Here is a 13,224-nt window from a genome sequence, read left to right as displayed (position 1 = left end):
CAACAGCACAGTAGACCAGGCTGAACTGTATGTGCAGTATGATCCCCATCTCGCAAGGCTTTGCTTTACTGCAAGCTAGTTGTATTACCAGTATTAATCCAAGTCTTCAAATTTGAGTGGACCATGAAAATAATTAAACCAGGATACTGTCTTTTCTGTACCTCAAGCAGCATAATCTCAGAGGAAATTTCTGAATTTGAAATGGAAAGAGGAGAAGATTACTATAAATTTAGGGGCTTAATTTTTCCTGTTTTCAATGTTTTCAAAAAGATGGAACAGTAGAATGAGTAAAAGCTGTTGTGAGGCAAGTAAAATTGGCTTAATGATAATGGCATTAGCCTTGACGTTGCAAAAGTGGGACCTGAGCTCCTGGTCCATCATCAGCTCCCGTGCGACTTCCATGTGTCAGCTCCCAGCTAGTGCAAGGAGAAAGCATTTCCCTGCCTCACAGAAATACAGCAGAGAATGCAGTAAGAAACGGACATTAATATTGTATGCCAGTTAAGTAAGTAGTACAAAAGCACAAAAAAGTGGACAACAAAATGTAATTCTAAACTTTAGGGAATTAAAATAGTATTTTCTGCAATTTTTATCAAAATAGAAAGTTACAAGAAATATGGTAATATTGACCTTTTTTTCATTAAAATAAGTAAAAAAGAGAAAAATCTTGACTTGAAAATCACATTTGGAATATGTGGGTTATCTTCTCTCTGAGAAGAGATGAGTAGTTACCAGACTGTCTACGGAGCACACCTTGGTAATATGGAGATCACCATTTATCCACATTACACTTTTTGAGCAAGACATTGAACCACTCAGAAGAAAGCCGATATGCAGTAGCCATGGGTACTGGGGCGTCCACATTTCCAAGTCCCACTCCTCCCCTTCCAAGCCTTGGCTAGCAGACACTCTGGTAAGAGGGTTTGCTATATAATTCATTCTACCTCTCATACTAGAGACAGATCTGGCTAACTATCCCATATGGCAAACACAAGCCTGGCACAGAATCAATCCTAAAATTCTCCTTGACAGCTCCTTCTCTCACTGTGCCCATCAGAAGCTGGATACAGCAGTGCATCTTGCCCCCAAAATTCGAACTGATAGCTGCTTTCTTTTCCTGGGAGGTGTTTTACAAAGATGATTGCAGTTACAGGCATACAGAACACCCTCCACACTGGTTTCAAATGCACAGTTTTTTGAAAATTACAGACCCAGCATTTCTGTCACCCACAGCAGGAACTGCAAAGCAATTTATTTTCATCAACTTCATCTTATTAAAAACACTCAACAAAAATGCACTGATATGTTGTATGAAAAATAAAACAAATTGAAAGACAGGGAGCATTTACAAGGTTATTCATTTTTGCTTGCCACCTAGAAGCACCAGACATAATAATGGAAATGATCAGGGGAGAACATTTGAAAAAGATTTCTGCCTATGATGAGTCAAGGGACAGAGAAGCACAGCGACAATGTATTCTGATCTGACAAAGCCCCCAACGTGACAGGAGTGAGAAGGACAACAAACGCACTCCCCAGTGGTCAAGTGCAAGAAATAAATGCTGCAGGGATCATTCCACAAGTACTACGTGGTTATGTTGCAGCTAGGATTTCTGAGTTCACATTTGCAGCTGGTCACTTGCCAACCCTATTCCCTCCAGTATGATGCGGGTTTTTTTTAGGATAGCCCCCAACTAAGAGATTTTAGATTAAACAAGGGCACAATTCAGCACCTGCCTCCATCTCTGTGCAAGCCAATGTTTTGATGGCGCATTACATGGCACAGTAGTAGTACACATGTTATTTCTAAATAGGCCAACGAGAGGGGTTTAAACATTTCCAAGTGTTGCACAAGTTCTAGCTATCACTGTATGGCTTACACAATCCCCACTAAATGCTGTATATCCGTATCTATCCATCTATCTGTGTATGTGTGTCTGACTCCATAAATGAAGAGAATACACACTCTGAAAAGCCAAACTGAAAAAGCCAAGGAAAGAAAGAGCATTATTCCAGAGGCTGGAGAATAAGGCATATAGACACTACATGTTTCTTGAATCTGTGGCACAGAAGAGAATCTAGATCTCCTGAATCCAGATCAGCATCTAAAATCCTTTACTTTAGCAAAGTGCTATAGGATTGGAATTATGCCAATGCCAACTCATGGAGGATCTAGAAGGTAAATAACACATAGCTTGTAGGGGAGAAAAACACTAAGAAGTTTTCCTGAGTTTCCCTTTCCCTTTTATATTTCCCAGATATGACAGGTTCTCATCTCACTATAGTACTACTTTTCCCATTTATTCTAAGCAAGTGAGCAAATTCTAAAAATCCCAGAACAGTAACCAGAACTAGTCTCCTATTACATTTGGTGATGAAAAGTAACTTAGTGGTGAATGAAGCTTTTTTAAAAAATCCTGTCTATGTAATTTTGACAGCATCAGCCTTCCCACTGTAAAAACACAGAAAACCCTGCTCTTTAATAGCCATTGCAAGGAGGTTCAAGGAGAGGAAAGACCCAGCCTCTGGCTGACAGCACACACACTACCTGCCGCGATAATACAGAAAGTAGCTATATTAGGACAAAAGACTCTGTAAGAGCACTTAGCTCTCACATCTTGGATGCTCTGCACACACACAAACTTTTCTAATCCTTGCATTTCACATGAGAGAAGCATTACAAGTATTAACCTCCTGTTCTTTACTGATAGGGAACTGCGAAGCAAGGTGACTTGCCCAGGGTTACAGTCACCCAATATCAGAGCTGGGATCAGCACCTGTGGTCCCTTATGCCTTCTACTCCATGCTGTCCCCACCATCAATTTCCTCTCTGCTTGCTAGGACACTCAAAAAGCAAGAAAACATCAGGCTTCTGCAATTCAACATGAAACCAAGTGCATGTAGTGTTAAAAACAAATTCTTGATGACTTGTTTTCCTCATTAGATATATTATTTAAGAGGTTGCAAAAATTTTCATAGGCCACAGCTTGCTTTCATAAAGACACCAAGGTCCACATTTTGCATGATATCTCATGTCCCTGCTACAAGCCAAGACACAAAACAAAAACATCTCTGGTTAAGTTTCAGAGCTTGAAGGAGACAAGACTTTGGTCTTTAAATACAAAGAAGCTGAATGCTTAATACAAGAATAATTTTCTCTATTGGAGAGGAGTAGAGAGATTGTGTGCAGCAGCATTCTGTCTATTCCCTTTGCCATTTTTCCATCCGCAGCCCATCATCACCACCCCCTACAATAAAAACTAATAAGTTCCTAACCTCAAATCACTCACTACGTATTATATATCAGAGACATCCATGCAGCTTATAAAAGCAAGTTTAAAATAATCCTAGGCTCTTTTATCTCTTCCTTTTTGTTTCTTTTTATTTACTCTTTCAGGAATCAAAACAATAAAGAAGTAATAACCAAAACAACAATATAGCAAAGGAGGGATGATTTCTGCATGTGAAAGAGATAGACTAGCCAAGATGAACGTGGAGAAATGTAGCCTTAAACTATCTTTGTGCCCCTCAGATTCTGGCTCCACCAGGAACCAGCAGAGACTCCAGAGCTCTCTAATTCACAGTAGCCTCCCCATGGCTGTCTGTGGTTTGTTCTGTAGCTTAGACTGGAAATTTAAGAAAAAAGCACTGTGCCTCTCCTCCTCATTACCCCAACTTGCTTGCATTCTGGGGATCACAAGATGTGACAGACCATCAGTTTCATATCATTCCTGCATCCTTCAAGTCTTTTCAGTCTTTTCCAAATCCTGCATGTCAGTAGGACTCCTATAAACACAGAGGATGGACCATTTTCCCCTAGGAATGATCTATAAATATCCAATGATCAACAACAATTTTCTCTATAATCACCACATTTTTTGGTTGTATCCAACTATACTAACAACCTGACAGGGCTGTGAGGATTTATGATGCCAATACCAGATATCAAAAAAAAAAAAAAAAAGCTGTGACTTTTGTCCCAAAACACCCCAAAAAATGACAACATTTAGACACTCAGATAAAAATCAGTACAGTTTTCTTCCTTTTCTCCTGAATAAACTAAAATGTTGGTTTTCATCTCTAATGTCTTTGGTTGTCCTATCATCAGCTCAAACACAAGGCTAAACCAGAACTCTTAGGCTCACCACTCCATTCCTCACCACTTCTTTCTCTATCCCTAGGGACAATACTGCTTGTTTGATTATGATTCAGGCTTGTAGTGTGGGTGTTACCTTCGACTTCAGCTTTCTTCAGGTCCCTACAACCTGGTTTTACTGGTATCTTTTAGATGTTTTCCTTGTTACACCTCTAAGATAATAGTTTTCCTATCCACCCACATTTCATGTCTAATTTTAGCTAGATATCTTGTATCTAAATCAATTCCTCATCATCTCTTTCACTTTGATAAATACATTCTTGCCTCACTGCTGGCAATTCAAAATAGATACCAGATCATCACTGCAATATCATTTTCTTAGCTTTCCACTTTGACCACTCCTTCCATGCCTCCATCATCTCCTTTTTCTATACTATAACTAACATGCATTAGCTGTCTTCACTTCTAGATACCTTGCAGCCCCTTCTGTAACCAATCTAGGATCTCTTTCTTGGCCTTTGAGGTTGACTTCTGTCTCTGACCAGTGTCCAAAGCCAGGTTCCACCATCCACTTGTTAAATATCCAGGCAAACAATTCTGTGCTCTCACACCACCCCCCTACACTGGGGAAAGTATCATTGCTAACGACAGAGCTACATCATAATTTTTCTTCAGCTCCTTCCTGAAGACCATTCTTTGCTGTGATGCTTGACAACAGCTTGGACTTCCCTATTACACGGTTTCCAACAGTTGCTTTGTGTTTTGGATTGTAAGCTGAGTAGGGCATAGGCTGTGTTTTTGTTCCATTCTTGTCCAGTGCCAGCACAGCAAAGTCTTCTCCATGACCAGATTGTCTTTGTGCTACAATACTATGAAGACACCACTTAAAACAGCAACGAGGACACTTTTGGTGATGATTTCTCCTTCCCATCTGGTGGGCTATGCTGCAACTCACTAAAGGGTGCTCTTGCCTAAGCCCTAGGGAGCTTTGAGGAATAACCCACAGAGCTCTCACTGAGCAAGGCAGCTACATGCTACCTCCAAAGCAGGACTGTAACAAAAGAAACAGGCTGGCTCTGAGCAATGCCTGGAAAAATGCTGTTAAAAAAGACTAACTTGCACATTGAACACCACGACCATGCATTACCAAATATTTATGGCAAAATAACAAAAAAACCCCAAACCCAAACAAACACACCAGTTATGATCTGTAAAGAACGAAAAGCTGTCTTTGAACCATTAGCGAGAATGGTGTGAAATACTACAATTCTTGCCAGATGGGATTGCCCGCAGCGGCCCATCACTGTACATCCCAGTGTGGGTATGCAGCTCCTGTTTTCTCAGCCTTACAGATGAAGACAATTTACAAGACATTCATAGCTACACAAATTAGGTCCTCTGGGGCAATACAAATGTATTTATTATTATAAAAGCGTTAAATGAATAGAGATATTTAGATGAAAGCCTATACTGAAACACAAAGTATTTCAGGTAAGTATTACAAATGCAAAAAAAAAAAAAAAGAGTAACAAGAAATACTCTCTGGTGCTCTAGGAGGGGTAGTCAATTCACACAGCTTCTTGTTTTGGTCAGGCAATAGAAGGTTTGTTCATCATGCAATTAGCTGTCTGTTAGGGAAACAGTTAATAATCAGTTTTTTATTAAATGGTACGATATTTACACTCATGATGCACAACTCTGCTTAAACCTAAACAGGTAGGTTGGTCTCTATATAAGCCTGAATGTACCACTGGGTTCCATCACACAACAGTGGGTGATGTTCTAGGACTTCTACTCTGCCAGAAGTTAGACTGGATATTCGTATAGCACTGGCCAGCTTTTAAGGTGCACAACTTCAGGCGTGCCCTCTGGTAAGATGCAAAACCCAGATACAGTTATATAGAAAGAGATACACACAAAGACAAGCAAAATCAGGAGTCCCTGCTTGCTGCTTCTATGCTCAAGAGTTTACCATTTTGTGATGCCTGTGGGTAAGACATTTCATGAAATGACCACACCTACTCAGAAGCTCAACTACTCTGTTTGATCACTTAAAAGTTCATTATTTGATGAAAATCATGAGCATAATCCTAAAACTGGGGTACATAGCATGGACCAAGACACTTTGGAGTTGATGCAGATGTCTAAGCAATTATTGAGGCCAGGGACACAAGTCAGGTTGGAATCTCCTTTATAAAGACAGATACATCTTCACCTCTTTTCTGTCCCTAAGCTTATTAGTGCCCACACCTGTAAAAACCTGTTGAAGCTTGTCCACAGAATCAAACAGAGATAGAAACAGCTCAAAGACAAATGGCATGTGCTAGGCACTGCCACCGATCTTGATGGACTCTGAACCATCTTGCAGTAACCCACAATCTCTGGCAGATTATTCACGAGAAACTAACTACTTTTGATCAATTCAACTAAGAGCTAGAGAACTCATTACATTTCAAAAGCTCTGGTGAATCAGCAAGGGATCTGTCTGGAACGGCAGACTGCCAAAGAAAAGCCTCCAGAAGAAAAAGGTCTTGGCAATTATTCTTCCATGCTACCATCCTACTTGCAAAATGTTCTTGAATACATGTATATGAATGGACATATATGTAGCAGGGAAGAGGTTAAAGGCTGCCCAGCCCAGACTGACATGTTGTAGTGCTTTGATGGCTTTTTCACTGCACTGTTTTCTATTGATTAAATAATCTCTATCAGATATTAAGCCCCTTGTTATTGGTGCAGCCTATAAATTATTCAGAAGTTGTATAAATTCTTATGGCAGGTATGAATTTTTAAACCCTAATTTGGCACCAGGCCAGGAACTCTATTTTTTTTTATTTATTTTTTCCTCACCTGCAAGAAAATATGCATGTGTTAGATTTTTTTTTCCCAAAAGACAATCTTAAATCTAGTCTTCTTGTTTGAATGGAGGTTGTATTTGATTGCTCATTACATTTGGACATGAACAGGTTGTGGCTTTTGGGGAAAAGAGAGGTAGTAGGAGATTACACTGTTGTGCTCTGTACCTTTGATTTATTGGGGACGAAAGGTGTTTTGGGCAGTGCCTTCATGATGTGTAGTCGTGCATGCCAAGGCACTGTAGCAGCCATCCTATTTAGGCACACGATATGGAATGAATCCAGCCAGAGGGATCCTCAGCACAGGACAGGCAGAGCTGAGACAACACCCATCAACTCACTGCTGCAATTCTGCTAGTGACCATATACTTTGGGGTTTTATTCTTCAGAGCTAAGTGACCTTTCTTTTAACAACTAGGGCCCAGACACACACAATGTTGCCCACCGAAGTCTGAAAGAGAAATTAGGCACGTAAACATAGTGTGGCTCTGGAGCTACACCTCCCCTGAACCTTTGCTCACGTCACAGGATTGCTCCACTATGGGCCTGTTTTCTCCCAAGCCCAGCATCATGGCCTGGATGGTATGCAAGCCCACGTCAGGCAGTGAGCAGCAGACACAGTCAGGCTTTTCGGTAGAGCTTATTAAGACCATGTTGCACAGGGTGTGGTGTTAATCATCACCACCACCTCCCTCCTGCAAGCAGTGACACCTGTCCTTGGCACAGCACCCCCTCCCCTTCCCCTGGCCTCCAGCCAGCTCCTCATCTCCAGGGCCACCCTTGACTCAAAACCTCACGTGCTCTGGCTCCACTCCTACAGCTGACTGGCTTTCCTTTGGCTATGCGCGATTGTAATTCACGACAGTAGTAAAACAAGTCAACAGCAGAAGAAAAGGTGTCAAAGTAGCTGGTTATGAATATTTCTCTTAATGCTAATCAAGGCTCAGGTGGAACATCATTTTGTCTTCCAGTTCTGTTCTGTTTTCTTTTCCTGTATCCACAGCATCTGACACCCCACAGCCAGACCACCAAGAAGCACACCTACCACAAAATTAATTTTCAGCGCCCTCCTTCTGCCTTTAGATGTGTTTCTCCACCAGTAGATTGAATGTCAAAGTCCTGGGCTACCAATAACAGAAGAACATGCAGAACCCTTTTTTCTCTTTCTTGCATCCTCTGGCACCTCACAATTAGTTTTCAACAAAAATAAACAGAATTACAGGAAAACCCTGCAGGAGAGGACTGGCAGCATGAATGCCTCTGCAGACACCACCAGAGCTGTAAGTCTTTGACTCCTGCTGTCAGCTGATCTTGTATAAGCCAGAAACGTGAGTTGTGAAGCGGTAGGAGGACATTTTAATTTTGTTATCTGGCTCACTGGGAAGCACCTTTACCTCTGAAATCAGGAGGTGGTGTGTTGTGTACATTACAATGAGGCTTGGGCACTTGCCCAGCGATAGCACTGTACTGCTGAATGATGAGAAAGGGACTTGTGCTTGGAAAAAGAGCTGATGAATGCATGGTGCATTTCAGAGACAATATTCTGATGTCCACTCCTTCTCTCAAAGGTTGTTTAAAATGGTGATCAAGTTGGTCAACATAGAGTTTTAAAATAAATGCTCCCACAAAATTTGAAAATTGGAAATCTTAAGTGTGAAGATTTGAAAATTAATTGATATAAAACTATACATATATATATACAGATATCTGTATGCACCTATAAATTGAAATTTACAGATATATATGCACAGACACTGATGGAAAGCAAATCGAGAAATATAGTATAAACGTCTTAAAGAAAAGGGCATGGAGTGGTCCTACAATGTCTTTATTCTGTCTCATTTCTACTCCCTGCCAAACCCCTGATAATTTAAACTAAATAGCTAATCAAATGAGATCAAACAGATAATGCCACCCCTGTTGGGAGCTCTGCAGCAAAACTGTATCAGTCAGCTTTATCCCCTTTGGAAAGGGAAGGTCCATTTCCTGTGGACTATATGATGACACTTAGGTTGCCATGCTAACAGTTCCTCCAACAGTGGGACAATTGCTTTTCTAAGATCAAAAGGAAAGCTGAATTTACTGCATAAAATGCAGTAAATGTACGTATCAGAGATTTAAGAATAAAGCATAAGATTGCTTCCTAGAAAAAATCCAAGCCAACCACTTCATTCATGAAGGACTGGGTTTTGCGTGTTTCTCTTATTTAATCCTCAACAAGTCTGTTAAAGAGAAACTCCTGCTCATTCACAGTTGTAGTGCTGCTAACAGTGTACAAACTCCGTCTTCCCCTCCAGTTGCTACACAAACTCTATCTAGGGCCAATTCAGGAAAAATGTTTTCTATACATAGCACAGAAAAAAATAAAGGACCATCACCCAGGTTCACACAGTTCATTTGCACACAGAAAGCATATGGCCAAAGGAGTGTTTCGCCTCCGATATGCCTTACACAACACATCAAAACTGTGTTACCAGCTTTTGTTATCCCCTTGCTCGTTCGCATAGTTTGTTTACATTTCCCTAAAATTCCTGACTGTCTGAACTTGGTTAGTCAAAATGACTGGTGCACACACAAATTTTGGTAGCTCATTGATCATTCCCCATTATGAACCAGCAGTATAAGTTCTTGAACAACTCTGGGCTTACCCCATACCAGACTACTTTAACTCATTCTTGACCTTTAAAATGGGAGGATGATTCCCCTTTCCTGGCTGTTTTGTCTATTAATATTGTATGATGGGGGAGAGAGAGGCCTAGATTGTCTATAGCTATTTCTAAATTACCTATGGCCATCAGTGTGATTATACAACAAATACAAAATAATTCAACTGTCAGTAATATTGCTAGTTTAGCCAACATAATGTATATCTCAGGTGGTATATCAGCACACATACGGAGAGCTACAGTGTAGCTATGTTTTTCCCTATGCACCTAGAACTGTAGTCCACAGTCTTACTAAACAAGACAACTCAAAATGCTGGATAAAGAGCTGGAAGTCTTAGAGCTCACCACCATCTCCATATCTCCAACCATCTTGGTAAAACAAAAAAAACAGAAAAGGACTGCTAGGCTAACACACATACCCTCACAGATTTTTATTATTACTTTTTAAAACTCATTTTCAGTGTTAAATAAACTGTGGAAAAAGGATTTGATTCATGGTCACATTAGGAATCTACTCAACCAAAGCCCCTTGTCACAAATTAAATCATAAACCAAAAGTCAAATATGATTTGTGAAATTAACATTTATCGAGGAAATACTCCCCAGTGCTCCATCGTGATTAGTCTCTGGCATCTGAAATATCACCCATAATTCACGAGCTCCTCTGAAACCATGCCACTGCCGTTACTGCTGAGATGGCACGCGTGATGGAAAGGTGCTGCCACAACCAGAGAGCAATCCCTTTTTTGATGCCAGTGAGAATTAGAGGTCAATGTGTCTTATTATTTGGGAAAGTACATGTATACACACCTCTCCGCCCCCAGACACTTGTAACACTTCACCCCTCCACAGGCACTCTCTTCCACCTCTTAGATTTATCCAAGGCCACAGCTGATTCTAATTTTGAACACGGAGGCTTGGCAGAAGCTCTGCATTGTGCCCTTTCTTTAAAATAGTGACTAATAAAAAATGAAACATAATTAACAGTCATTGGCTCTTTCACAGAGTCAGTGTCTCTCAGCAGAAGGATTCAGTGCCTTTGCGGGGAGATGTGAACAGCTCAATCCTACAGGCAGAGGAGCTACAGCACAAAGAAGACTTAGTGATTGCTAAAGGTTAAATGGTCACTGGCAAGTACTCTTCAGAGCCCAACATTTTTTTAGAAAACAAGATACTCAGATGTAGCTTAAAGATATGGGATGCTTCCCTTTTCAAGTTGACTTTCGGCAGGAAGATATTTTCCTGACAAGGAATGCAGTCATATTTTGGAAATCTTGGGGTAAGACCATCCCCACTGCTCTGAGCACTACATATTTTTCATATGGAGCAAAACAGCCCCCAAAGTCTTCCGAGGTAAAGGAAAGGTCAGCTCAGCTGCTGGCTTCACAGGCATTCAGGGCAAGAAGAAAGCTTCAGCACCTTTACAACCCATCCCTGCACTCCACGCGATGATCGTGGCCTTTCTTCTTCGTGTATTCACATATTGTTTCCACTGCTCAAGTACACTACACCTACCTGGAACACATCTGCTGTGTGCTCTGTTTATGCAAATGTGCATGTGTTTATGTGTGTTATACTTGAGATTACACAACATACAACTAAACAAGGATCGCAAAGAAGAATATTCCCTCTCTCTTAACCAAAAGAAAGCCTGAGGTCTCATCCTACCTCCCTTTAAACCAGAATACAGAGGAATGTGCTTTTAGAAACGGTGCGTCCCTTTTCAGGATTAAAGGAGAACTTACTGGCTGTAAAGCCTCATTCCCTTTTACTACCCTTCTCCTGCATGCAGAGCACGCTGCATTAGATCTGGGCCTCTGTCCTCAGCTGGGGCAAACTGGGCTTAATGGAGCTGTGACCATTTATGCCACTGAGGATAGAGCACTCGGCATGCAGCTCAGAGAACATCTGAGCCAGCCTCCACCCAGCGCCTGCAACAAGCTCACTCTGGCAACCACATTTCACCATGGATGGCAGGCTCTGCCCCAAAGGAGGATGGGGAATCCAAAAGAAATTACTGCCTGCTCTACTAAGCTAACCCTTAGGCACAGAGGCCTCACTCCTCGGAACAGGAATTCACTGCTCCAGTAACAAGACTAGCTGAATAGCCCACAAGGGATTGTTACATCCATTCAACACACTTTCCTTGGGTAAACAGTCATTCCCTTCTTGTGTTGTGACATTAAGGAGAGGTCACCAATGGATCGTGGTTTTTAAAAATAGTTTAATTTTTTTTTTAAACCACTCTCTTCTACTTGCAATAACCTGTTAAAAAGCTGAAAATAACACTGAGTTCCCTACTGGGTTGCCCTTTTCCATTTGGAGACCATTGATTTTTTTTCCTGTTGTGCCAAGATTAATGTGGCCTGTTTTTTTTGACAACAGATTCAACATATCTAGTGCCCTGTCAAGCTAAAATGACTCTGTCTGTGGACAACATCCCTGTCTGGCACTGGCAATGATGTGAAAAAAAATAATTAAAAAAGGCTTTGCTACTTAACTATTACTGCAGAACCATCAGGAGATTTCAGCAGCCCTTAAAACCAAAAATTGTTATTGATGGGGCAAATTTAAAATATTGTTAGTGAGAGTCGAGGGTTTCAATGAAAACTATTAGGCAAGGGAGGTTATCCAAATTATCCACTCTAACAGTCTGTTACAGTTTTGATTCAAAATGGTTCCAGGTACAATACAATGGTTACAGGTACAAACATTCCTCCCCTTTTGCTGTTTCCTAGAAAATGGTTTGTCTTCTCTCCTCCATTTTAAGCAGGAAAAGAAACAGCATTTAAGTAAAGTACAGAGAAGGCAGCACTTTTTACAAGGTCATGTAGTGATAGGACAAAGGGTAATGACGTTAAGGTGAATGAGGGTAGATTTAGATTAGGTAAGGAAGAAATTCTTTGCTGTGAGGTAGGTGAGGCACTGGAACAAGTTGCCCAGAGAAGTTGTGGATGACCCCTCCCTGGAAGTGTTCAAGACCAGGTTGGATGGGGCTTTGGGCAACCTGGTCTAGTGGAGGGTGTCCCTGTCCATGGCAGGGGGGTTGGAACTAGATGATCGTTAACGTCCCTTCCAACCTAAACCATTCTATGATTCTATGATAAGAAAATGAGAAAAGCCAAGGAAATAAGGAGTGTTCCTTCCTCATCCAAGTACCAGATATCACACAGACACCAGCTGAGGGTGAAAATACACCTGCTCCATTCTTTTAGAAATGTTACCAAGTTGCAACACTCTCATGTCCCTCCCTTCTTTCCTCCTTCCCTTCCCCTTTCTCCGTCAAAAGCCAGTAATACCTACAAATATTTTTTATTTTCATAAACATCATGCAGCTTTAAAACGTGGGGATGTTCTATCAACTTCAGGATGGCTATTTCCCGCTCCACCTGGAAGAAACAAAAAGAAATAGAGAAGATTAGAAGGTTGGTCTTAGAATACATTAGATATCGTCACATATTTTCTTCCCATTTATCCATTTTCCACTCCTCTTTATATGCAGAGGATATGGCAACTTCTAACAATGTATCACATTAGCACTCATATAATTTAAGAAAAATTTGATTTATTCAGCCTCAGCACTCCCTGCCCTGCAGAACAGAAAACA

At 41.0% G+C, this 13,224-nt stretch overlaps 1 protein-coding gene across 9 annotated transcripts in view; it reads right to left on the bottom strand.

Moving 5' to 3' along the window:
* The window catches only part of BRSK2 (BR serine/threonine kinase 2), a 335,389-nt gene that overhangs the window by 96,711 nt on the left and 225,454 nt on the right, over positions 1-13,224 (bottom strand). For all 9 annotated transcript variants that reach the window (XM_075754908.1, XM_075754904.1, XM_075754903.1 and 6 more), the window contains exon 3: positions 12,921-13,006. In XM_075754908.1, the coding sequence (XP_075611023.1) occupies positions 12,921-13,006 (86 nt within the window). The remainder of the gene's footprint in view (positions 1-12,920; positions 13,007-13,224) is intronic.

This window comes from Balearica regulorum, chromosome 5 (assembly GCF_011004875.1).
Source record: "Balearica regulorum gibbericeps isolate bBalReg1 chromosome 5, bBalReg1.pri, whole genome shotgun sequence".
NCBI classification, from domain to species: Eukaryota; Metazoa; Chordata; class Aves; order Gruiformes; family Gruidae; genus Balearica; species Balearica regulorum.
This window is presented reverse-complemented; position numbering and strand designations above follow the sequence as displayed.